This window comes from Musa acuminata, chromosome BXJ2-7 (genome assembly GCF_036884655.1).
Source record: "Musa acuminata AAA Group cultivar baxijiao chromosome BXJ2-7, Cavendish_Baxijiao_AAA, whole genome shotgun sequence".
NCBI classification, from domain to species: domain Eukaryota; kingdom Viridiplantae; phylum Streptophyta; class Magnoliopsida; order Zingiberales; family Musaceae; genus Musa; species Musa acuminata.
Genome location: NC_088344.1, coordinates 37,066,083 through 37,092,290, shown reverse-complemented (window position 1 = coordinate 37,092,290; position 26,208 = coordinate 37,066,083). Strand labels below are relative to the sequence as shown.

The 26,208-nt window shown below is 42.6% G+C and overlaps 4 protein-coding genes across 4 annotated transcripts; all 4 read left to right on the top strand.

Annotated features, from left to right (window-relative positions):
- The first annotated feature begins 4,289 nt into the window (after positions 1 to 4,289).
- Positions 4,290 to 5,966, top strand: LOC135616268 (protein SOB FIVE-LIKE 5-like). Its single transcript, XM_065115467.1, has 4 exons — positions 4,290 to 5,103; positions 5,195 to 5,293; positions 5,382 to 5,456; positions 5,546 to 5,966. The coding sequence occupies exons 1-4, from the start codon at positions 4,693 to 4,695 to the stop codon at positions 5,579 to 5,581; spliced, it is 621 nt and encodes a 206-aa protein (XP_064971539.1). The 5' UTR covers positions 4,290 to 4,692; the 3' UTR covers positions 5,582 to 5,966.
- A 6,579-nt stretch (positions 5,967 to 12,545) lies between these two features.
- LOC135616267 (long chain base biosynthesis protein 2a-like) lies at positions 12,546 to 15,195 on the top strand. Its single transcript, XM_065115466.1, has 12 exons — positions 12,546 to 12,671; positions 12,782 to 12,847; positions 13,033 to 13,121; positions 13,252 to 13,397; positions 13,483 to 13,607; positions 13,699 to 13,792; positions 13,863 to 14,026; positions 14,112 to 14,273; positions 14,345 to 14,471; positions 14,546 to 14,712; positions 14,787 to 14,894; positions 14,984 to 15,195. The coding sequence occupies exons 1-12, from the start codon at positions 12,546 to 12,548 to the stop codon at positions 15,059 to 15,061; spliced, it is 1,452 nt and encodes a 483-aa protein (XP_064971538.1). The 3' UTR covers positions 15,062 to 15,195.
- Positions 15,196 to 17,196: 2,001 nt separating this feature from the next.
- On the top strand, positions 17,197 to 19,033 carry LOC135617943 (protein transport protein SEC13 homolog B-like). The gene is made up of 2 exons (XM_065118772.1): positions 17,197 to 17,293; positions 17,888 to 19,033. Exon 2 carries the CDS (start codon positions 17,930 to 17,932, stop codon positions 18,836 to 18,838), a length of 909 nt encoding a protein of 302 aa, XP_064974844.1. The 5' UTR covers positions 17,197 to 17,293; positions 17,888 to 17,929; the 3' UTR covers positions 18,839 to 19,033.
- Positions 19,034 to 20,920: 1,887 nt separating this feature from the next.
- Positions 20,921 to 26,029, top strand: LOC135586648 (uncharacterized). Its single transcript, XM_065118771.1, has 6 exons — positions 20,921 to 20,972; positions 21,798 to 22,016; positions 23,305 to 23,765; positions 23,867 to 24,049; positions 24,259 to 24,631; positions 25,332 to 26,029. Exons 2-6 carry the CDS (start codon positions 21,854 to 21,856, stop codon positions 25,607 to 25,609), a joined length of 1,458 nt encoding a protein of 485 aa, XP_064974843.1. The 5' UTR covers positions 20,921 to 20,972; positions 21,798 to 21,853; the 3' UTR covers positions 25,610 to 26,029.
- The last annotated feature ends 179 nt before the right edge of the window (positions 26,030 to 26,208 follow it).

Below are 26,208 nucleotides of genomic sequence, written 5' to 3'. Positions count from 1 at the left end.
TGGAGACGGACGGAGCTTTTGTTTTGTCTTTATCAGGTTCTGAATGATAAAAGATTAAGCATGCGTTGAGAAACAAGTCCAATGACTAACCTTCCAAAATCTTACAAATATTCGATTATGAGTAAATAAATCACTTGCAATTAAATCCTTATATGATGCAATGCATTGCCTCCTTACCTATTATCCCTGCTTCTATCTCAGTTCACACAACCACCATTACGATGGAGAAGATACTACTGCATGAGCCTGATTTGTATTCGTTACTGGGTTGCTGCAATGAATAAGGCTCACGAGCATGGTGTGGTGTTATGTGAGGATGAAGGGGAGATGACAAGTTCATCTCGAGACATTGGATTCTTGGTGACGAACTCTCTCTGATGGGCTCTTGCTGGGTTTTTGAACGTATGGTAGAAAGTTGCTGAGGGATTGCATTGTTGTCTAGTGGCTACAACTTTTACGCTGTGCAGGTCAAGACATCTTTTTTGGCCAGAATCAATCTCTGATGCTGGTCCAACCACGATGCTTGTTTTTATATGCTTCTAGCTAAATCAAAGCAGCTGAAATCTTCTCATCCTTCTTCCTGAGAAAGAGTCGACTCTATCTCTCTCTCAGACCTGCTGCTGCTGCCGGTCTCTCAATGCTACACCCATAATAGCCAACTTAGCATCCAGTCTCAGGATGATGAACTATGCACAGTGAGCGAACGTTGCCATCTAAATATAAGATGTTTCCCGCGGCGGAAGACAAAGACTTTCGTGATCATTTCAGAAGAGTTCTTTGGCCTCATCCGAGCTCCAAAAGATAACACGCACGCTGCACATCCAAGCAACATGCGGAGCTGCAGATCTGCTTGCTGTCGTACCATTTCGAACCTCACGAACTTTTGGTTCCTACGCAGACGTCGCTGCAGCCGATCGACATCGATTCTCGATCATCCACTGCTGATATCACAGGCTGCACATCACAGCGTCGAGATACCCAAAAGTACTCATCACAAACGACCATCGAACTGTTGGCACACCTCCGATGATATTTGTGAGCAGGAAAGATAATTTTCGATTAATGACTGAGATAACAGTGTGTCCCGAATGCTTGTAATGCAACCAGCTAAACTCTCTTCAGCTGTCGATGCTATCACATTGTAGAAGACGAGCTGACGAACCCACTCGAAGTCATGGTTGGTACCAGACGAGGATATGTAACAACATGCACGTGAAGGTGGAGGCAACCACCGGTCGTCCCTGTGAGCCCACTTCGACATGAAGGAATGTAGCGTCACGGGCAGCGGCTGCTTCCAGCTCGAGACAGCCAAACCTGCGACCATTCCATGTCATATACATAGATCGCAGTGCTCCCTCCACAAATGTAAACCTCGGAAGCAGAATATTATGGCGACTGTTCTCCAAGAAGATGAAGACAGCCATGGCCACAGCGAAAGGTTGTGGGCAACTGTTCGTCCCCGGGGCTGCGAGTTAGAGACGGTGGCATGCATTCCATGGACAACCGTGATTCCTTCCCTGTTTCATGGGACGGAAAAATCAGCATGTTTCGGCACCGATGGACGGCCAGGATTCTTAGTGATGATAGCCTGTCTTCTGCTGGATTGGGGCCCACATAGATAAATCAAGAGGTGACGTCACCCCGATAATCTTCAGTGTCGATTCGGTCGTTCTGGTGACAGGCGCTCAACAAAGCCCGTAAGTGTAGCCCAAATCAAACCCGGCCCAATAATGGAATTAATTTCCAATGTATCATCATTACATGTTCAAATCCTAAATCTATTAATGGGTCTCGGAGGTCCGGAGAACTCAGTGGACGTATACCAGCCAACGATATGCCGTAATGGCGTTCGTCTCCTCTCGTGCTGTTCACGTATGGAACACGACGGGGCACCGAATGCGAGCCTCAATTATTTCGGCCTGCATCGTGCGAAAGGTCAAATGTTCTCAATCATCCCTGCGCTGGAGAGTGAGGCGGAGCTGTTCATGCATGAGATGTCATCGGGGCAACAGTAAGGAGATGTCTAATGCATCTGTAATAACCACTCAAGATAAGACAGCAAGAGTCAACTGGCTGACGTTGCTCTCTACATTAAGTCCTAGAGAATAATTTTTTGGCTGTGCAGAAGATCCATTGAAAAGTATATATCTGTGAGTTGCAGGTCAAGCTATATCAATAAGACTCCTCCCAAGCTAGTCTAGGATAGGAAAATATTATGGCCTTGACTTGTGTGGAAGGTCAATGTCGCTTTCATAATGGAAAGCCTCAATGAGCTGGAACAGTTCCTTGTCATGCCCAGACTGGACTGCACATTAAGTGTTGGCCCAAATATTAGTTCTCTAATCGAGATCCTGCACATTAGATAGAGCTACCTGTCATCCAGTTCAACTCTTATTGTATTCTCGAGAAGCTGAAAGCTGCTCCTTCAGTTCACTGTTGCTGCAAAGAGGGTTGGAGAGCTCTTTGGTAGTAGCTACTGCACTTTTGCTTTGCAAAAGAGCCCTTTTGTCACACCCCCTACAATGGGGAATAACAGATCAACTTTTTCCCATGTGGTGTGGATTATTGCTGTCACCACTTTTTCTGAATCTTGTGCGACGCATACTAATCGGAAGCGGATCGAATTACCATGATATATCGAGCCGCATGTTTAATGAAGAGTATATACGATCATGATAGACCAATGTATACGACTGTAATATCCAGCGATTCTTGTCATTGCCACTTGCCTCCAGGAGGAGCTCATCATTGCAGTTCATTTCAGAGGTGGAAGTCAAAAGAAATGGGAGCCATCGCAATCTCTCTGCAGGCCGAGATGGGACACCAAGTCATCAATAATGTGGAGCTGCTGCGTCTCTCTCTCTCTCTCTCTCTCTCTCGGTCCCATGATGACAATGGCACATGGCTTGAGCTACTCCTAAGACATAACAGGCAAAAGATGTCCAACTACTCTTTAAAGGATTGGCAAAGGGTGCTCTTCCTCTTCTTCCACCTCGACCTCCTTCAACCGATGCCCAAGAGATGACCAGAGGCGCAGAATTCTAGTTAGGGTCATCCCCAGTCCTTCCGTCTTCCAAATAGCAAAGGCTCTTAATTCCCCCACGCTAAGATTGGCTCCAGGAATCCAACATGTGACACTTTGATACACATGGTACGTGGACACCAGAACATGGCATGTATGTCGTTGGATGGATGGATGGATGGATGGCGCACGCATTTTTAGGGCGACCCAACCCGCTTTGCGTTTCGTGCTGCGTGATCACGTACCCGGCAATTACTCCGCTGCCGGGGACACCTCTAAAGTCGATGGTTGGGCGCATGTGCTTTGGCTACCTGTCCATACCAAGTGGTGGACTTGTGTGCCGCTGTGGACCCTTGTTCTGGGGTCCATCCATGGGACCATCCAATCGACCAATCCTCATGCGACATGTCAGCTTCTCCTCCGTGTGAGATATAGGCACCTGCTCTCTTCCTTCTTCTTCCTCCTCCTCTGCTGGCTGTAATAATGTTAGTAATACCTTTCCTTTATCCTATACAAGTTTCTCCCTGTTTCCCGGAGGGAACAAACCACCCAAACAAAAACAAGCTCTCGCCCTACTCATGACTTGCTTGTCCCACACACTCTGATGAGGTACTCTGCTACTCATCAGTCATCTCCTCGAATCACTCTTGCCACTGCATGACCTAAACCTGCTTCTGGCATTTTGTTAGGGTCACCACGGTTTGCATCAATAGTTCCTAAAGGAAGCATCCACAGACACTGCCGTGCAAAGCTCCAAACCCTGCAACAGTCCACACGGTGGTGCATTAGCCCACCATTAGTACTCTGGCAGCAGCAGCAGCAGCAGCATTATTGCTGGTGTCGATCACCGGGGACACGAATATGTTAGGGTGACATGGATTTTATAGGATGTTGATTCGTCTCTCACCACCATGGCAATACGATCATAGCAATATGATGGATTGCATAAGCATCTTCTTTTTTCCCTTCATTTCAGATGCTGGTCGAGCTTAGAAACCTGAAGCTTACAGGTTAAACATCACCTGGTACGTATTAGGGACCGTACGCGATGCTATCTGATGCAGCTTCCCTGTATTTGCTTCCTTCACGGGAATTTAAGGCAAATAATGAAGCCGATGTAGCATGGTACACTTTGCCTCGCTGTATTGCATGTGAGACCGTTTTGGCTCCATTCCTTCTATGGCATAGGAGAGAGGAGAAAGATTTAGATAGAGAGAGAGAGGGGGGGGAGGGGGAGAGAGTGACGCACAGTGAGTGTGCGTTTGGAGAAGAGAGAGAAAGAGAGAGAGAGAGAGAGAGAGAGACCTTTTCTTGGCTCAGAGCCTCTCTCTCTCTCTCTCCTGGTAGTCTCACTGTGCGAGCTCACCTACAAAGCGGCCGATGCCTTACTGGCAGTTTTAATTTTCATGTGCACCGAGGAAAGCAAGGTGGTGGGAAGGATGGCTTGAGCGTAAGGACAAAACTAGTCTGGGATTTGGCCCTGTTGCCATTCATTTCGTTCTGCCTCCATTCTCCCTCCCTCTTCTCCTTTCTTCCAGTCCCACCTTCTTTGTTCTGCTGCCAAAGCCATCACATTTAGACTTCGAGAGACAGAGAGAGAGAGAGAGAGAGAGAGAGAGGAGAGGAGAGTAGGAGCTTCTGCTTGCAGGACTGTTGCTCATATTGATCCAATGATGTTGGGGGAGGAGGAAGATGTCAGCTCAGAGTGCAGCAGTGGATGCCAATCTGGTTGGACCGCCTACCTAGATCAGTCCTCCTATGACTCCCCTCAGCCTCTTGTCTATAACAAAGCTGGTTACTTACAAGAGGAGGAAGAGGAAGAGGAGGAGGAGGACCTGTCTATGGTCTCCGATGCATCCTCTGGACCACCTCATTTTCATGAAGAGGATGAGCCTTCCTTCTGCTATCTTCACTCCAGCACTTGCTTCGAGGGCGGTGGCTGCCTCTGCTCCGCCCTAACTCCAGCTGCTGGATCGGCCAAAAGTGGTGCGAAGAGGAAGCGAGTTGAACCAGAGCAACAGAGAGAGCATTCCTCTCCGCTGGATGACACTGCGAGTTCCACTCTGCTCAGCTACCCCAAGGCAAGCTCTATTCCTCATCCCTGCTCCCAATCTTACTTCCGGCCCACTTGTTCTCTTGCCTTATATCGCCTGTCGATCATTGCTGTTGCAGACCCGCTTCAATGGCGACAGCAACAGCAATAACTATCTGAAGCCACCCATGGAAGGTGTTCTGGAGTTCTCTTGTGGCTTTTCGGCTACCCATTTTAAGGTGCATTTCAGGTTCTCTTGATGATCCTTCTTTTGCAGCTTCTTTTCGATACTGCTCTCTGTTGACCAAGCGGTACGATCTCGAGCAGAGAAACCATGAACTACACAAACAAGTGGGCTACCTTCAATCCTCTTCTCCTGTGAAGCCAACCCCTACGAGACCAGTTAAGCGATCTCCATGAACTCGATCTGAAACACTTGACACGTCTTTCTTCTCGACTCATTCCCCTGTTTGTCTATTTGGTGTACACAGGTTTTAAGGAAAGAAGGTGGGAAGAAGATTTGGTGATTGATCTCATGCCGCCCTGCTCTGAACAAGAAACAGAAGGATGAATCTATTAAAGATCTCAAAGAGATCTTGCTCCGTCTCTTGTTCTACTTCTCTCTTCTGTTATTTTCCTTGTGGCATGTCAATGCAGAGGGACGCAAGTGCCCCGAGAGCAATAGAGAAGAGGAAAAAAAATAAACAGTACTCTGTTTTCCCTTACTACTTGAACTTTTGTCATCAATGGAGGTGCCACCATGAGGCCCGTGGCTTTCTCTTACACTCATCTGTGCATGCCTACCCATGATGGTCTTGGAATGATCCACCATGCTCTCTGTTTCCACCCTCATCTCCCACCTTCCCACAGGCATACTCAACTGATACATGCATTCAGATACATGAGGCCCCATGGAGATCCACATCAGTCCAGTCTGTCATCTTGAAATTACAATAATAGTAGTAGTAATAATAATAATAATAAAACTCAGTTCCCCCAACCATGGTCGTGTGATGCTTAATACAGATGCAGTAGCGAGGAAGCCTTATCCAGTTGGCAAATTCTCCAGATAGGCCAAGACATGGATCAACAACTTGAAACCATAGGAAATGGTGGACAAGAGAGGAGCTACCAGAACATGTCGCTTGTCCGGAGAAGCTTCAGGCATGGTCACTTTCAGTACCAGCTTGCCCTCGAACACCCACATTGATGTGCAGTGCAGGATTCCTCATGGATGTCTGTGAGGTGATTTCAGTCACCTCTCTTGTAAACTAAGAACAAGCTGCAAGTGTTTCTACTCCTGGGACTGGCAGCGGTATTGGATGCCATGTTCGGCTGCAATGCATCGCAAGACTCGTGGGTTTCTTCCACTGTTCGAGCAGACCCCAGGAAGGATTCCTTGAATCGATGTCCATGGAGATGCAACAAAGGCCAGCGGTCGACATCTCATCTGATCTCCCCTCTCAGAGAGGGAAAGAGGACACTGGTCTTGTCACCACAGTGGACGTAGTACCAGCAGAAAGCGGTGTCTGCGTTTTTGAGGACAAGCTTCACAGCTGCTGCATCTTTTACCAGTCTAACCTAAGCATAGGCTTACTGGGTTCATACGAAGGAATACTTGAGAAGATCTTAAGCCCCTGAGATCCTACCTTCAGAGATCCTCCATGCCCAGAGCATGTAGGCGATTAAAATACTACTAGGAACCCTCATCTCAATGAAACCCCCTCTCCATGTCTTCTTTTTGCTGATGTCTCGTGCCTCCAAGGCTGTCTCCTTCGGACCTGTCCTTTGGTCATGTGTCATGTTACCATAGAATTCATTTCTTTTCTCCCTCGGTCAATCTTTTGTGTGCCCACCAAACACATTAACATGGTAATCTAAAGAAAGCAGCACTTGGAGTTTGGAATGTTCACCCATCTCCCTCTCCCCTGTTGTTCTTCTCTGTTCTGTTCCAATTGTATATATATTCCCTCGCAAAATCTACGGGCGTAGAGAAAGAGAGATGCCGTGCAATCCTCATGGCAGCTTCTCCCCCGAGCAAAGCTAGAGATAGGCCCTCATGCTTGCCTTGGACGGAGGGTGGAGAGGAGGTGCCGCTCTGCCTGTGTGCCCAACCAGCACGCTGCTACGTGCGAGCACGTGCAGCGGCACACTTGCACACACACGCTCACATGCGCACGTTCGGTGCGCCCCCCGATGCTTGCTGTTGCTCATCGCCAACACGGGCTTCGATCATGTGCGCTACGTCTTAGGGCTCTTTGCTCCACACGCGCGCGCGCGCACACACAAGCACAACCCTCCAACCAATGCACAACCACAAGCAGAGTAACATGCGTCGTTGGTAACCCCCATTCATCCATTTCTTATTGGGTTCTTGATGGATTGCAGCAAACGATGGTCGAGAACTTGGTGTTGATCCCTTCGAGTTCCTATACAGATCTGTGCTATTGCAGTAAAGGAACACCGAGTATAAACACCTAGGGTCAATTACATCTTCTTTCCAAGCAAGCTCAGTGGCACAGGTCGCTGCTATTGTACCAAAGATAAGAGGTCTTCACAAGGATGCTGCCATTTACTCAGCTGAGAGATACCGGCCATTCAAATGAGCTTTCAAACTGAGCTGCAAAACATCTGCAGAACAATCTCAGTAGTCAAATCCAAGCTTTGAGGTCAGCACAGACTCATCGTTATCCTCCGCCTTTACTAGACTTCAATTGGCAATTCATTGAGCATGTACTGGCTCTGATGCCCATTAAATATTCACTTCAAGGAACATGTGGTACTAAAAGCTTGTGTCTTTCATCGCCACCATTTTGGCAAGAGTGCTACGGATTTCAGCAGGTAGCCAATCCTTTAGAACCTATCCCTCGTTGCACCTGACCGCATGAGACTTACAGTATCTTTATTAGAGCATGCTTGCATTAGATACAAAAGATAAATATTTATTTGAGAAAAATTATCATTGACATATTGATGAATTTGATCCGAATATGTAAACGTAAGATTATTCGAGGTGTCTCCGACGTAGAAACGACGATATCTTAAGATACAATCTGCATGAAAGCCGAGGTCAGAAGAGATTTTTTGATCCGATCTCTCCTATACCCAAGTTAATAATCTGATGTATACTAGTACGGGTGCAAGTAGTCCCCAAAAAGTTTTCATTTTCTATGTTAAAGGCGAGTTTTAATACATGATCACACATGGTAAAAAGAAAGCTTACGATTACCTTTATAGTCATAAATGATAATAAGTAAGCTTGCTTGTGATTGTCTTTCTGGTCATAAATGACATCGTCTTCTCCTCCTTGTTCGGGCACCATGTGACGATGACGTATTGAATGATTGATCGACAATGTATCCCCCCTATCATTTACCCCCCCCCCCCCAAGGCATGCTTAGGGCTTTTCTGAGAGATGTTCAAAGTGCAATGTTTAATTTATCCAATATAAGAGCATTCGAGATTTCCTCTCGCGGGTTAGCTTTTCCCAGCTCGCATGCCTCGGACACATTTTTTTCCTACATTTTTACTAGAATGGATTTTCCCTCACGTGGGTCAAATTATCTTAACGCACGCTCCTTAAGCATATTTTATCTTATACCTCCATCGTGATAGATTTTTTTTGCGTAGGTCAAGTTTCCTAACTCATACTCCTTGGATACATTTAACCTTATGTCTCCATCGTGACAGATTTCTCTTCACGTGGTTGAGTTTTCCCAACTCATGTATCTTCGGCACATTCAGCCTTGTGCCTTTACGTGATGGATTTATCTTCACGTGGGTCGGATTTTCCTAACTCATATGTTTCAAACACATTCAGCCTTATGCCTTCGTCATCGCAGATTTCTCTTCACGCTGGTCGAGTTTTCCCAACTCATGTGTCTCGGGTATATTTTACTTATGCCTTCATTGTGGTGAATTTTTTTTCACTTGGGTTAGATTTTCCCAACATATGCACCTTGGGCATATTCGACCTTATGCTTTTGCCTGGGCGGATTTCTCGTAAGTAAGTTTTCTTGAGTCACGTATCTTGAACACATTTTACCTTGTGTCTCTACCATAGTGGATTTCTCTTCACACGAGTCGAGATTTTCTAACTCATGTATATTGGGCACATTCGACTTTATGTCTCCATTATGATGAATTTCTCTTAATGTAGGTTGAATTTTCCTAAATCGTGCACCTTGGGCATATTTTACCAAATACTTCTACCATGGTGGATTTTTTTTTTTTCACGTGAGTTAAGTTTTTTCGACTGATGCACCTCGAGCACATTCAGTCTTGTGCCTCTACCATGGCAGATTTTTCCTTATGCAAGTCGAGTTTTCTGACACACGTCTTAGGTATATTTTATCTTGTACCTCCATCGTAATATATTTCTCTTCATACGAGTCAGGTTTTCTCAACTAATGCACCTTGGACATATTTAGTCTTGTGCCTTCGCCATAGCAGATTTCTCTTCATGCAGGTCAAGTTTTCCTGATTCAAGTGCCTCAAGCACATTCAGCCTTATGCTTTTGCTATGGTGGATTTCTCTTCATGCGGGTCAGATTTTTTCGACTTATGCGTCTTGGGCATATTTCACTGTGACGAATTTCTCTTCATATGAGTCAGGGGCACATTTTACCTTGTACCTCTTGTCACGGACTTAGCTGGTTTTGCCAAAATTGTGCGACACCTTTACGTGTCCGTCCGCAAAGGTCAGTCTCTCCGAAACCTCATATTGTCTCTTAGGATCTACAAAAGAGAAAATGAGATAGAGAAAGTGCCTCGCTTGGGATCCATAAGCAATCATTTCAGGAAACACTTTATAACCAATGTAAATTACAAAAAGACTCCATAAGCTCTAATTGGTCATACAATAAAGAATCTAAAATCGTTTACTACAAACTGAAATGCCTCACAAGTGTCCACATGACACAATATTTATTTACAAGCCTAAAATGACTATTAAACCCAACCAAATTGGAGCTGTTAAGCCTTCGATCGTCTCTCTACATGTTGTGCAAAGCATGAACAAACTATAAGATACAGATATACATGAGTATTATATTAAACATCATGTTTATAATTTTGTCCATGACATTCTCCCCCACTTATTCCTTCGACGTTCTCGTCGAAGCCTTTGCCGATACTGCAACTCCTTGTCTTTGTTGAGTCTTCAATCATCTGCTCTAGTTGCAATGTGCCTCTTGAGTCCTTGCTGCTCTCCGCTATTATTGTTAAGTAGTCGAACTTTTGATCTGCCATGCTGCTTCAACTCGCCAATGACTCTGACTCTAATATGGGGTTGGCTGAGTTGTGTTGATCCATGTTGGTTTCTACGGATCATTCGGATGAAGGAAAAGATCATCCTTACTATGCGCTAGTCTCTCAAATACCTTATGCTGCTTAAACTGGGTGGATGCTTATTGGAGCTTTAACGAGTATCGCCTCGTAAACTTTTAAAGTTTTTAGGTCATTCGTCTACAAAATTTACCCATCGACTCTTCATTCACTTAGTTGTCACTTCCAACTAGGTTCGCATCACTTCCGCTTTTGATTAATATTCTGTCCGAAAATTAAGCGGATAATATACTCTCAGTAGCACTGATAACCATTGGTGAGGATTTGACAACTATTATCTTTCATTTGGTTTCTTAGAAATGTCTTTGAACATGTGTAGAGCTCCTCCATTAGATAGATAAAAGGATTGGAGTACTCGATAAGAGTTGAAAATGTAAAGGTTACTTGACTTCACCTACCTTCTCGAGGGTTGTATTTCATGCATCGAGCTGGTTACTGACCTTCACATACTCTTTGCTCACACTTTTAAAGCACTCGAAGTGTTTGCACTCTTTATGTTGAGTTAACTACTATGATTTACCTTCTCAATGCCATCGAACTTCTGGAATGCAGAAAATTTTCACCCCAACTTGGAGTAAGTCTTTAATAGTTTTAGTCGCCTATGGGATTGTACCGTCTTCTCCATCAACCCTGCTGCCTACTCTACTGAGTAGCAAAGGTACAACACCGCGTATTGTCTGTTTTGTTCATTGGTCATGCACACTTGCATGACCCGAAGTCCTTCACTTTCGACTGATGGCTCCTCTCGTCACTTTGTAGTTCTTTAGGGGCTTATTTATGTTGATGGCTAGTTAGTATCTTCCCCTACTAGTGAAGGACGATTGTAAGGGAGTCATTTGTCTGGGTTAGCTAGCATTGCACGAGATAAGAAAAAGTGGTCATTTATATTGGGCGACTGAAAAGGGGGAGATGGATTTCGCAGTCAAGGATTAATGCTGCCCGAAAAGGAGATAAGTTTTGCAGTCAAGGTTTAATACTCCTGAAAAAGAGGAAGATAGATTCCGCCGTTAGAAATTGATGCTCCTTTAAGTCGAGCATGCTACTTTTCCTGAATCATGGTTGACAAGGGTGAAAGATCGTTTCTCTATTATTTATAGAGTCTTTTACCCTCGTTATTGTCTAGGTGGAAGTGGGTCCCTAGGTGAGTTAGTAAGTCAAAGCTAATATCACTATTAGGAATGCTCTCAACTGTGGCTCTTCTATACTTAAATTAACAAACTAACTAGATTATTTGTGAGATCAAGATATAGTGAATTCCGTACGATGCCTCGGTCATTAAAAACATGAGGCACCAATCACAAGCATAAACATCGTTGTATCACATCGAGTTCAGATTGTGATTGTGATTAGACATACGACATCGATCAGAAGACGAAGGAATAACTGGTTGACTGACTAGAACTGACGCCGAGGTGTCGATCACCTCATCCAGCTCCTAACAAAAGTCAACCTTAGTAGAGCCATCGGAAACTGGGTATCAGAAATCCCGTAAAAACTATATCTGGTCTGCCCGATACGTCCAAAGAGTACCATTTGAACGTTTCGTTTTGTACAGGTTCATGCCGTCCACCACACTGTACGTTACTGTACAAGGATGACGTTTTAACTCATTTATTGAACTTGCTCAGATGTTCCATGAGGAAGAAGATAACTTTCATCAACTCACGCAAAAGTCAAAGCCCACCATCATTGTTTCCTCTCCCCACGACAACTGATGAGGCCCACTCCATGATCATCTCTAGTCAACGTTCACAAGATAAGACAAATAAATACGCCATGTTTAAACATCCTCTGTGTCACTCTGTTCATAACTCTCGACGACGACAAGGAGCGAATCGTCCCCCATGAAGTAGATCGGGGAAGAAGGTGGGCTAACAGGAACTTGGTCAAAATGCCGCCGGGCTCATCACCACCCCACATTGGTCCCACTCCTATTCAGCGGGATCTCTCAACGCCAACCAAACAACAACACGGCATTAAGCCGCAATTCCCACGCGCAAGGCAGCCATTAAAAGCCCGACCTTCCCGCGCCCACTCTCCCCACCAAGTCCTCTCCCCGTATCAGCACGAGGCATGACGCTGCGGCTCCTCCTCCCACCGCTGCCCGCTATCCCCCCGGTCGCCGTCCCGCGGGAGGTCCGGCAGATGGTGAGGCTGACGTACCTGACTGCGCTCACCACGTTCTTCGGCTACATCCTCCTCATCGCCTTCGGTGTCCTCCGAGACCTCGTCCGCAAGCTCCTCGACTGGTTTAAATCCGACGACCTCAAGGTGGCGCTTCCAACTTCCATCGTCATCGAGAGTCAGAGGCGTTGGCTTCGTTTCATCTGCACTTCGTGGTCCGAAATGCAATAACGGATTCGGGTTTGATTTGTTCACAGGGTTACGCTCCGATATGCCCACCATTTGAGGATTTCTACACCCGCCGAATCTATCACCGTATTCAGGTTTGTCTCCCGTCGTCCGTTGGTTTCATTATTTGCTTAAACGGGTCGGATATAAATCCTTACCCGATAAGACTAATAAGAACCCAATCCGGTCGGATATAAATGGAGCTTTGAACCTTGTGTTGTTGAATGAGCATTGTGGCAGAAGAGTATACATGTGGATGATTCATGTACATATTTGATAGGACTGCTTTGGTCGACCAATCGCAAGTGCAGCAGATGCTTGGATCGATGTGGTCGAGCGGCATTCAAATGACAACGACAAGACTCTCCGGTAGGTTGATGTGATTTCTGTGGAGAACAAAGAGAAGTCTTGTTTGGTCTATGGAGATGGCTGCAAGCCTTCGTCTGTAACACTCGTGGCCAACAACAGCACTGATCTCGTCTTCCTCTCACGCATGCAGCCGGACCTCGAACACCTCGAGATGCCTCAACCTTGGATCATACAACTACCTTGGTTTTGCAGCAGGAGATCGATACTGCACTCCTCGTGTCGTCGAGTCTCTTAAGAAATATGCATCTGGCACTTGCAGTGCTCGGGCCGACGCAGGTACGAGAAGTCTGCTTCTTTTGCTGCAGAAAGATATGGTTTTGCTTCAAGGGTTTAGGGAGTTCTGCTTGCCACGGCTATGCAGGCACCACTAAGTTGCATATCGAGCTCGAGGAACTGGTCGCGAGATTTGTCGGAAAGCCAGCGGCCATCACTTTTGGCATGGGATATGTGACCAACTCTTCCATAATTCCTGCTCTAGTTGGAGAGGTCTGCACAATATATATATATATGCTCGGATTCAGCATGCACGGATGAGTTTAGATAGTCATGTGAGTTCTCTTCTCATGCTTCTGAACAGGAAGGACTCATCGTTAGTGATTCCTTCAACCATAACTCGATCATCAATGGTGCTCGAGCTTCCGGTGCAACGGTGCAGGTTTTCCGACACAACAGTGAGTACTGCGACACTCAAGCATGAGATACTGCTGAATTCTGCAGCATTAAACTCCCCTGTGGTGACAGGTCCATCGCACTTGGAAGAGGTGCTGAGAGAGCAGATCGTCAAGGGTCAGCCTGGCACACACACACCATGGAAGAAGATACTTGTCATTGTCGAGGGGATATATAGCATGGAAGGCGAGTTCTGTAAGCTACCTGAGATAGTAGCCATCTGCAAGAAGTACAAGGTTTAGCAACACTCCTCGACACTGAGATCCTCCTATTCATGGCGTACGTTCTCCTGACCACAGTAACATGATCTTTCTGGATCAGGCGTACGTATACTTGGATGAGGCTCATAGCATCGGAGCGGTGGGCAAATCTGGCAGAGGCGTTTGTGAGCTGCTTGGGGTGGATCCAGCTGACGTTGACATCATGATGGGAACTTTCACCAAGTCTTTTGGATCCTGTGGAGGCTACATTGCAGCATCAGAGGTAATACATACTTGTTTGATCATTGGATGGATTCGAGTTATCTTTCCACTTAACCCGAATCCATTCCTCAGGAGATCATCCAACACCTGAAGCACGGTTGTCCTGCTCATCTCTACGCGACTTCCATGTCGCCACCTGCTGTTCAACAAGCCATATCTGCAATCAAGGTTGTTCTCGGAGAAGACGGATCAAACCGAGGTAAGAGCGCTCGCTTGATGCCTGGGATGATGATGATGCCATGCACCTAACTACGACTTGCTGGATCGAACCAGGAGCTAAGAAACTTGCGCGGATCCGCGAGAGCAGCAACTACTTCCGGTCGGAGCTCAAGAAGATGGGCTTTGTGGTGCTTGGAGACAACGACTCGCCGGTCATGGCGATTATGCTCTACAATCTGGCGAAGCTCCCCGCCTTCTCTCGGGCGTGCTTGAGGCAGAACGTGAGTGCGTGGTCAGCAACCGTGCCGTCCTGCTTCCATGCTCATGTGTGCTAGCTTGCATCGATGTGTTGCAGGTCGCGGTGGTGATCGTGGGGTATCCGGCGACGCCAGTTCTCCTGGCCAGGGCAAGGATCTGCATCTCTGCTTCGCACACCAGAGAAGACCTGATCAAAGGCTTGAAGGTAGAGGCCCAATTTGTGACAACCACCGTTAAGTTCACTGACGCTGTTGATGTCTGTCCTCTTTAACTACGTGGGAACAAGTTTTGCAGGTCATCGGCGAAGTTGGTGGCCTTGTGGGGGCGAAATGCCTCCCTGCCGAACCAGAGAAGGCAAAGAAGATGGACTGAGAGAATCAGTAGAGAGGAGGAAGAAGAAGAACCTAGCTATGACCTCCATGTCTAGTTCTATCAATCGTTTGTTTGGCATGCAAAGCCTTGTTGATATTATCATCAGAATTGCAATTTCTTCCTCCCTGCCTTGTGTTCATATAATTGTTTGCAATCTTATATCCACAATCTGTATGAATAATTGGGGATTCTTTTGATGGTATCCATCAATTGGATGAGATGAGTGGGAAATAAGAAAATATAAAGGACAATAGAAAAGAAGCTTCATTAAAACCAAGAAGAAGATATTTATGGCTTTGATTTGACTCCTGAGATTATCCTGAATAATAATATGCATGTAGTCAACTCAGCTGTCATTGTTAAGTAATCAGTCCTGATATTCAATTTTTTAAATGTCCATTTGGCTTATTCTTATCTCCAACTTAAAGCAAATACAAAGGTCAAAATTTTAATATATTTTCTTTAAATTATATTAAGTATTATAATATTTTTTTCATAAAAACTCTTATAAAATTTTATATTTTAAATATAATTTTATCATGACACTCTTATCCATTTTTGAAAAAAGTAGATAAGAGTTATTTAATTTGATTATAATTTTTTTTAGTATGTATTTATAATAAATAATTAAATATTAATTGACTTAACTAATTATGAAAACATATATTAGATTTTATCTAATAGTTAAATATTAATTATCGTAGAAATTAGTGGAGCACATTATTGCTTTCCGTACCCAAATGTCATTTTATGGTACTTCGAACATCCTAATGTATAACACCTTCTCAACCATGTTAAGAGGTATAACTTGAGAATCGGATATCTATCTAGAACTATTCTCTATCAATTCTTTTGCTTAGCTCGCAAAGAAATTTGAGCTTCATTTCTTCGGGAATATGCGCTCGAAACTATCAACGACAATGTTTTCTGAATTTGGGCAAGAAGAGGAAGAAATGCTCTCGATCTTCATTACTTAATTCACTAACGAAAACCCAACTCACATGAAAAAAAACTACCACAACGGATGCACATGGCAAAATGTATTTGAGACACATGAGTCGAGAAAACTCGACATGCATCAGAAAAAATATGTTACGACGAGAGGCATAGGATAAAATATATTAGAGATGAGTTGGGAAAACCCGACCCATAAGAGAAGAAATCTACCGCTGTAGAGATACAAAGGCAAAATATGCTCGTGACATGTGAGTTGAGAAAACCTGACTCACATAAAAAGAAATGCATCATGATAGAAGCACATAGAAATCCATCATAACGAAAATAAATATGCCTGAGGTACATGAGTCAGAAAAACTTGACCCGCATAAGGAAAAATCTATCATGGCGAAGGCACATGACAAATTTTGTCCGAGAAGCATGAGTCGAGAAAATCTTATCCATGTAAAACAATATGTCATAATAGAGGAATAAAGCAACATTTGTTTGAGACATATGAGTTAGAAAAATCTAACCCATATGAAAATAAATTCGCTATGATGGAGGTGTAAGATAAAATGTGCCTGACTGTGAGTTAGGAAAACCTGATCCATGAGAGAAGACCTCAAATATTCTCATGTCGAATAAATCAAATCTCGCACTTCAAACTCCTCTCTCGCAAGAACCCTAAAGCCCACGAGGAGAGGGACAAATGATAGGAAATATACTGTCAACTAATCACCATCCAACACATAATCATCACGTGGACAAGAGTGCAAAGTAACATTCCATGAAATATCCCTTAAAAAAATTTTAAGGAATATTTTAAGTATTCTTTAAATTAGAGATATTATTAAAAAAAAAAGTACCTTTGAAAAATATCTAATATATAAATATTTTATAGAAAAATATTCCTTAGAAAATCATCCATCCTCAACTACACTTGACTATTTATTTCTCCTTAAAATCATTAGTATTACTAACTTTTATGAGCAAGAAAAATGAAAACAATTAATAATAAAAACTGTTTAAGGAACTTCGTTCGGTTCAAGTTTTACTTGATACGAACCAAATTCAACCAAACCGAGATCAATATGCCTCACCATAAGCCCTACGTGAATTACGCCCAATAACTTTATGGCGTAATTGGGCCGGTCTAGAGGCCCATTACATGAAGGAGTCGCCTTCGTTAATATCGCTTGGTTTCCAAGGCCATAAAGCAACATGAGACACGGAGGGGCATCGTGCCCGGGATCCATCCGCTTGGTCGCTTCCGTGCTCGATCTTTCTCCACAGGTAACAGCCGCGCTGCTCTTTAATTCCTTCTCTTTGATTCGTTTCCTTCTGCATAGATCTTGCTTTGATATTCTTTCTTCTCCCCGTTTCGTGGATTTCTCGTTGCTTTTCTTTAACCTATATCTAGGGCTTCTGGATCTCTTGATGCGCGAGCTTTTTTGCTATGGAAACCTTAGTTACCTTGAATTTGAATCGAAAACTGTTCTAAAAGTTCAGGCTTTTACAACTCTATATCGCTTCTTGTCGCTGATCTCTGTACCCAACACGATTATGTCTGATTGCTTCTTCACCGTCTTGATTCAAGACATATGAACGTTAGCAAAACAACTTCTTTTCAGGAGACAAGTAAAGATTTTAACTACGATCCATGTAATTGCTAATGCAACTGTATGTTATCTGTATGCCAATGAGTTCTTTGACGAATTATTTGATGTTTTGATGATAATTTGTCAATATATTTTCTTTGCATCTGGGTTAGATCTAACATTTTCAATTGGCTGTTTAGTATTCATATCCATTATGGTCTTGGTGCATTTTTGTGCTGCTAACTATGTGTTGCTAGGTCATAAATAACACAAAAGTATTTGGATGCAGAGTTTTTGGGTGAGTATAAGTTCCTAGTTTGGAATTGAAGCAATGCCTTCCCAGAAGATAGAGACAGGTCACCAGGATGTTGTTCATGATGTATCGATGGACTACTACGGCAAGCGCCTGGCCACGGCTTCTTCTGATGCGGCTATTAAGATCATCGGGGTCAGTGGTTCTTCGCACCAGCATCTTGCAACATTGACCGGCCACCAAGGTCCAGTGTGGCAGGTCACTTGGGCCCACCCCAAGTTCGGATCCATGCTGGCCTCTTGCAGCTATGATGGTAGGGTGATCATCTGGAAAGAAGGGAGCAAGCCTGACGAGTGGTCTCAGGCTCATGTTTTCACGGAGCACAAATCCTCTGTCAATTCCATCGCATGGGCGCCATACGAGCTTGGCCTCCGCTTGGCAAGTGGTTCCTCGGATGGGAATATATCGGTCTTCACGGCTCGAACGGATGGTGGCTGGGATACCACTAGAATCGACCAGGCACACCCAGTCGGTGTGACTTCGGTGTCCTGGGCCCCAGCTTTGGCCCCTGGTGCACTTGTTGGTTCAGGCCAGTTTTATCCTGTCGAAAAGCTCGTCTCTGGTGGCTGTGATAACACGGTTAAAGTGTGGAAACTTTACAATGGTATATGGAAGATGGATTGTTTTCCTGCACTTCAAATGCATGCTGATTGGGTGAGAGATGTGGCTTGGGCACCGAATCTGGGGCTCCCTAAATCTACCATTGCAAGTGCTTCGCAGGATGGCACCGTAGTCATATGGACCGTGGCAAAGGAAGGTGAACAGTGGGAGGGTAAAGTTCTGAATGATTTTCACAATCCTGTGTGGAGGGTTTCTTGGTCACTTACGGGGAGTATATTGGCTGTGGCTGACGGGAACAACAATGTCACCTTGTGGAAAGAAGCAGTAGATGGGGAGTGGCAGCAGGTGATGACGGTTGAGCCTTAGATGTTTATATTTCTGGTTCATCAGATAGCCTGCAATCACATGTTGAGTAATAAACTAGTCTCTTTATCCCTCCTTTATTCGTAGGAAGGTAAGATTGTTGTTCTAATTATGCAATGATTTTCCTTCGTACTGAAAAACATTTCTTATCATGGCTATGTCTTAGTGAGATAATTGGAAGATGTTCTTTATGAGCTATTACAACGTGCTTCTTTTACAATTTTCACATATATGGTATGTGTTTCTTTAATCCTTGTTGGTATCCAATGACATGTCTACATGTGGTATTGATGAGACATGATGTTTGTTGGTTAAGATTGCTCCACCACTGGCACTGTAGTTACCATCTCAACCAATTTGGTTGTCACCTAAATTCCATCCTGTTCTTTGGGTTGCCAGATTTTGTGATGGACTTTTATCAAGTTTCTTAATAGATATGATAGCTTCAGGTCTTGGTTGTCTGGTCAATTTGGTTCTATTTCTTTGGTATTTGAAAGAACAATTAAATTGTAGGGAACAATAATGAAGAATGGTGACTCAAAGAAGGTCTACAAGGCATTACAGAAACGCAATTGCTGCAATGTGATAGAATTACCAGAAGATCTACAAGAGTCAACACCCCTTGAAAGTATGTTTAAGTGGATAATTTGGTTGAAACCCTTTGATTTTGTTCTTATTTCTCTTGCCCTGTCTTTTGACTCCTTATCTTTCATTTTTGGAACTATGTTGAAAACATTCTTTATCCAAAGAATTCCTCCTGAATCATTAAGTTTGTAGTTTGGTGATGGAATGGTATTCAAAATTTGTGACGTTTATTCATAATCAAGTTTGACATTATTGTCATCCATTAAATATATGCCAAAGTTAGTGATCAGTTGATGTCAGCAACTTCTCTCTATCGAATGCCTGTCATTTTCTGCATCAGTTTCATGGTGTGGTTCGATATGAAAGCACATCATCTATCTTCTCTCCTTTTCGTTCCTTACCTTCCTTCTTTGCCTCTCTGTCTCCTTATCAGTCAGTTTCATTAGGGTTATGATAGATACTTGAGTTTGTCTATAGCTTATGTTCGAGAATTGATATATGATTTATTCGAAACCGTCACAGAATGATGCATTATTATTTTCATATCAACGGAGACATGCAGATGTGTGTTTGTGCATACAAAAGTGACAATTTTTTAGGTTCTTAAAGGTTTGTCCATTAATTTAATAGTCATACTTGCTGGTATAAATAATTTCGTAAATATATGATAAACCCTCGTCTGCACGCTGGTATTATACATAATAACACATCGTTTATCACAGTTCGACAAAACGCTTTTGATGTCGCAATTGGTCCAAAAATAGAATAAAATATTGAGCTCTACTGACTTGTTTAATTGCTACAGCCCGGCATTGAATGATCAAGACGCGCCCACGTCGCACCTGTTGTGATGTGATGTGATGTGGATGCGATGAGACCTCGTCCGCATGCTTCCAAAAGCACCACCACATTAAAAGGCGCGTCAATACCACCAACGAGTACGATCACGACATGAAATCTAAAGTTGTTTAGATTCTGCAGTAATTTTCGTCAGAGGAATGCTATCAAATAGGCAGTCCACTGCGCATGGATGGTGGGGACGGTCAACATGCAGTGAACGTGGACGTGCACAGGATAAGACAGTCACGCTTTCGTGGTCTAGAAGCGAAGGCCTTTTGACCTTGGTGCCAAGTCCCACGTGTAATGGGCCCCGCCAACGCCACCGACCGGGGACCACTCGGTTGTCCCTACCCGGCGAACGAGGGCTGAGTACACGTCGGCGATCCGATTCCGCGTGCCCAGAGACGCGTCCCACCACTACATGTGACCGTTTGTCGCGCCGTTTAACACTGTTTCCCGTGTCCTCTTTCTTCTCACTAAGCGCGATAACGATGCGAATATTCCGTGACACAATTAACGGCGGCGTGACCTGGGTGACGTCATCGTTTCCCTGGCAGGGCCAACAGCTCCCCTCACTGCGCTTAAACTCACCGCGGGCTGTACGTTTTCCCCTGGGTTAAGATCTGCTGCCATCATCTCGATATAAACGCCGATCGCGCCGCCCCCTTCGGTGCGGAGAGGTTCGGATTCGAGGTTAGATTCAGAATTCTAGGTTTGATTCTTTTCGTTCTGATCACGGTTCTAATTCTTGGGTTTTGTTGATAACAACAAGTTCGTTCCTTCCGAGGGACTTCGTCCTTTTCCTCGCCTTTGGAATCACCTTGATGAGAATTGCTTTGTTCTTTTTGCGATTTTGAGAAGGCGCTGAATTGTTCGGAACCCCACCGATGGTTTCTCTCGCACTCTGTTGGGGCACTCGTCTCAATCGTGGGAGTGAATTTTGGATATAAGGAAATTCTTTGTTGGTTTTGGCAGATTTGGGTGTTTTCGCTCGTAATTTAGTTCATCTTTGCTATGTTTCTGTATTGAAGCATTCTGATTCATATCTTTGGACTAAGGCTTGGTTTTTCTTCGGTATATGGATGCTTTCAGTGGTGATGCTGTCATATTTTGCATAAATTTTGACTGATGAGTGCTACCATAAAGATCTTCAGTTCATATTCACCTTACAATTCCGAATTTAGTGTTTTTTTTTTCTATTAACCTCAAATTTCAGATCCGGTGTGCCAGCATAAAAATATCTTCAGTTCATATTCACCTTACCTTTCCAATTTTACTGTTTGTAGGCGTTCTTTCTCTATAGATTTCAAATTTCCGGATTTGGTTCTCCCTTCTGGTTTTATTGGTATGCATGGATTCTTTAGCCTGTTTGGCTAGCAAACAGATAGTCTGACTTGTGATGTAGTTGTTTATGGAAATTCGATCTTTGCTTGACAAGCGAGGCTAGTTTGTTACAATCCGTTCTTGCTGTCTTCTCCATTTGTTGCACTTGTTGTTATCTTATGCAAAGATTTGTTGTGCTTATTTTCACCTTTAGGTTTAGTCGAGCTTATCAATTCAGGGTCTGTATATATATATCAATTCAGGATTGACATGTGCCCTTCTGCAATTGAGTCTGTGCCAGTTGGCATTGACATTCATTCACCTGATGAAGAACTTGTACTGTTCTTGGATCAAAGGAAACCTGGGGATGCCATTCCAGACAATGTTGTCACTGAAGTGAATCCTTTCAACGTTGAACCATGGAATTCTCCTGGTTAGTTTTGGTTCATTTTCCAGTTGCCCGCTATATATTCTTGTCATAATGGCTTTCACAATTAAGGTATCATAATGTAAAATATTGATTTGTGAAGTCCAAGTCTTTCTTGCAGTAATGTGGTTGTTAGTAAAATTGTGAACCATCTTCTAGGACTAATTGGTGTTGATTGGTTTCAACTTTGAATGATTTTAGCTCGTTACAAGTCATGGTATCTTTATAAGGGAATACAATAGTTTTAGACTTTTAGTAGCCGTATATCATGACTGATGATGATTGTGCAGAGCTTTTCTGATAGCAAAATGTTGTTAACCTCAGTTATCATATATCCTCTGTAATATAACTAAAAGAAGTTTGTTCAGGAATCATAACTGGGTTTACTTGTTGTGCTTACTATTTTTATAAGTTATGCTTAGTATTTGTTTTATGCTCATTATATCTTAGTACTCAGAAGTTTATTACGATGACGTTAGTTTTAGATTTTCCGGATGGAGGATTACCATTCTTAATAAATTGTGGTATTAATTATCTTTATTTAGTAGGAAGACATGGATGCTCATTTTTGTTGCTTCTATGTTTTTCCTTTCTTCTGTGAGCTGTTGGTTTAGACAGAATGATGCTGCTCAGATCTAAAAATGAATTAGTTTCTATGGTTAATTTGGTGTATTCTGTTGTTCATTTGGCTATATCCTTTAACAAATTCAATGCCCAGTAGGTCACAAATGTTTAACATGAAACTGAAAGAATGAATCAGGGTCCTAGTTATCTATGATATATTTTCCACTGTATCCATACAAAGAAACTAAATATATGAATTAATTGTACAACAATAGTGCATGCTTATCACAGATAGGTCATGTGACATGCATCTTGAGAGCTGGAGCAAACTGCTATGAAAATACAAAACGAGGATGACTTTAATCATAAGGCAAATTTTGGATGGGAATTTAATATGTTGTCATCAATTTGCACACCTTAGGCTAAGGTTCCAATCACATGGATCCTTGACAGTTGAAACTTTCAAGAGCCCCTGACAAATGCATTGATATTTGTTAAAGAGGGAACAACTGTATGTGAAATAATGTTATCCAATTAAAAGAATTAATAAGGGAAGCACTGAATAACAAGCATCCATCTAATTACTGTTGTTTGTGCTGCAAGTTGAGTAAGCTGTGACCGAGTGAGATCAGCTTCTCCAACATCAATTCCACCCTGTTTTTTCTTTTTTCAATTTGCGTTTACTAGAAAGCTTTGAGTAAGGAGCTGACATGGTCAAGATGTTATGCAGAAAACATTTGGTATCTGTACCATTCAGGGGCCCCGAGATCTCCTAATGGGAACTCTGAAATGAAAGTAACAAGATCTGGATATTGGAAGCCAACAAATGATCTTAAAATTTATACAAGTACCTGCGCTATTGGTAGAAAAATGACCCTGGAATTTTATAGAGGCAAAGAACCTTTTGGAGAAAGAACTGGGTGGGTGATGTATGAGTATCAGGCGGAACAGCATATGTCAAATGGATATAATTCCTGGTTCGAAATACCGTACCGTACCGGAGTTTCGATCTGGGCTCGGTACCGGTACGGTACGGTATACCGCTCGGTACACCCAGGTGTACCGAGCGTGCCGAGCACTGTTGCAGTGCTACAGTGCTGCTACAGTGTCGGAACGGTAACATATGGTCCGCGTACCGAAAGTCTGTCGTACCGGGCGGTACGGACCGGTATGGCAAACCATGCCTCAAAGGTACTCAATTAAGTCTTAATCCTTATTTCTTATATCTCTTGACAAATAGTTAATCTATTGAACCTCATTAATAGAATTTGCTATTTCACATGATTTTACAGAAGAACTATGGTTCCTTGTGTAGAGTCTTTCAGCAAACTGATAGAAGGACAAATCAAGAAGAAAGTTTTTTTTCTGCTAGTGCAGGTGATTCTGGTGGTGAGTACATAGAACGAATATTGTTGACCCTTCTAGAGAAAGAAGAGGGCAACTCATCCTCGAGGATTTCAGCCAACAATTCCCAGGTATTGGTTATATCTTTCCTTTAACTGTGGTTCCTTTCTCAGCAACAAGAGCTATTAAGTGCCTTGTGCTCTTAATATGTTACTGACAACAAGAGCTGTTAATGTTGTAGCGAAAATAACTTTAGCGGATCTATCTATATTACAATGCTAAGATCTTTTCTTTTTGACTTCACTCTAGTGCTTACTGAGTTTGACATACTCTAATATAGACTGTCGCTGAGAAAGGTCAGGAGCAATCAGCATTATCCAGCAGGAGGCCTGATGATCCTTTACCTGAGAATTCTAATGAGAACATGTTTGGAACTTGTGATTTTTCAAATGGAGAATTCTTGGAGATAAATGATCTATATTGTCCGGAGATACCTTCAGCTAGTTCAGATAATTCTAGCCTCATGTCAGTAAATTCTGATGAATTCTTTGATACTGATGCATTATTGAGGGATATTGAGACTGACCATGGTCTTGGAGTAGAAGAAGAGCTTACGTATCACAGGTTCAGTATCTCTGTACCTACAGAATCAAGTCAGGTGGTTATCAGGCCTTCCCCACCAGGTATATCAATTCTGGTCCCCTTCCATTGTAGTAAGTATTTCTGATAAACTATGCATTTTTAAATAAGATTTTTGTTACTCAAATAACTCGCAATTGATTTCATGGTCCTGTACGCGAACTTGTATTTCAATGTATTTAGATCCTTCAATGTATTTAGTGAGATTTTAGGCAATAATATGTGTTTCACTGCTCACTAGTCTTCTATCATATGCTATCTTACAACCAAGAGGATAAAACCACTCCTGGTTATATTTTTATTTTCTAGCATGATTGGGATAATGACCTCACTGTTACTTCTTTATTAATATGTTTTTAATTTATTGATTTTCAATAACATGCTTTTGCAGGGTTGTTATCCATGATTATCATCTAAAGTCATCAGTCTCAGAAATTATTAGCTACTAATATTGTTCATAAACAAACAACAAAAGAAAGAGACATTTCCCTCCATCCAGGTCTTAGCAATCAATTGTTATTAAATTATAAAACAGAGACTACAGTAGGATAGCAGCTGGTAAACTTGATCTCTCTCAAGTTGTCCACTCCAATTCCATAATATTCCCTTGAAGTTATTATTATTATTTTTTTCTATATGTTATGTTTTCATTTTATTGAATTCTGGGTTATCATCCCTTCATTTTATGTCTAAAATTATCCGTTATTTTATCACCCAATTTTGGATATCTTAATGTTATTTTTTGCAGCTATCAGTCTGTATTCTTGTACACAGGTTCAATTAATAGAACTGCTGATCTTGTGATTGAAGATAGCAATCCAGCAAGTTGGTTGATTAGAAATGGAGTGACTTCACACCCAGAACATTCCTCATCAACTGATGAGTTGTGGCACGATGGAAAGGCTTCTACAACTAGTAAATCTCAGGGCAGTCAGGACAACCGAATTGCCGATACCACACATAGACGCAGGACTTTAAAGGGGAATGGATTAAAATCAGTCCGAAAGATTGCAAAGATAGGAAGAAAATACTGTTGCTTCGGATCATTTTGATATAACCTGCCTCGTCATACTGGTTAGAGAGGAGATAGGAGTATGGTCTTGGGTTTCAAAACCCAGAAAGAAACTTCTTGGTAATGCAAGTGTTTGATGTTTTAGCTGGAAGCCAACACAAGGAGTTGTAGAGAAGATTGGGAACTTAAAACACCCATCTTGAAGTCAACTGGCAAATCTAAATTGCAGATTTCAAAGTGCTACTGCCTGATGTATTTAGGTTCCTAGGGTTAATTTTATTTGTTTCACGGAAGTCTCATACATGTGGTTGGAGTTTATGCATCTTGGAATTCTCAACACATTTACCTGTAAGGCAGCAAATAACACAGTTTTGTACATTTTGTTGATATAACGTGGTTTCTTTTATCTTAAACAATTACATTGTTCAATCAATAATTACATATATACACATTGATTTCATCTGATTGTGGTGATTATTTTTTGGCAGATGTTATTATCTTCAAATCATTCATTTGCTAATGAACGCAGAACTTTATATATATATATATATATATATATATATATATATATATATATATATATATATATATATATATATATATATATATATATATATATATATATATATATATATATAT

Coding starts and splice junctions, on each gene's coding strand:
- LOC135616267 (XM_065115466.1), top strand. CDS start 12,546: ATGGTGAGGCTGACGTACCTGACTGCGCTCACCACGTTCTTCGGCTAC. Junction 12,672..12,781: donor TTAAATCCGACGACCTCAAG/GTGGCGCTTCCA, acceptor ATTTGTTCACAG/GGTTACGCTCCGATATGCCC. Junction 14,895..14,983: donor ACCTGATCAAAGGCTTGAAG/GTAGAGGCCCAA, acceptor CAAGTTTTGCAG/GTCATCGGCGAAGTTGGTGG.
- LOC135616268 (XM_065115467.1), top strand. CDS start 4,693: ATGATGTTGGGGGAGGAGGAAGATGTCAGCTCAGAGTGCAGCAGTGGA. Junction 5,104..5,194: donor CTCTGCTCAGCTACCCCAAG/GCAAGCTCTATT, acceptor TTGCTGTTGCAG/ACCCGCTTCAATGGCGACAG. Junction 5,457..5,545: donor AGCCAACCCCTACGAGACCA/GTTAAGCGATCT, acceptor TGGTGTACACAG/GTTTTAAGGAAAGAAGGTGG.
- LOC135617943 (XM_065118772.1), top strand. CDS start 17,930: ATGCCTTCCCAGAAGATAGAGACAGGTCACCAGGATGTTGTTCATGAT.
- LOC135586648 (XM_065118771.1), top strand. CDS start 21,854: ATGTGCCCTTCTGCAATTGAGTCTGTGCCAGTTGGCATTGACATTCAT. Junction 23,766..23,866: donor TGGCAAACCATGCCTCAAAG/GTACTCAATTAA, acceptor ATGATTTTACAG/AAGAACTATGGTTCCTTGTG. Junction 24,050..24,258: donor TTTCAGCCAACAATTCCCAG/GTATTGGTTATA, acceptor ACTCTAATATAG/ACTGTCGCTGAGAAAGGTCA.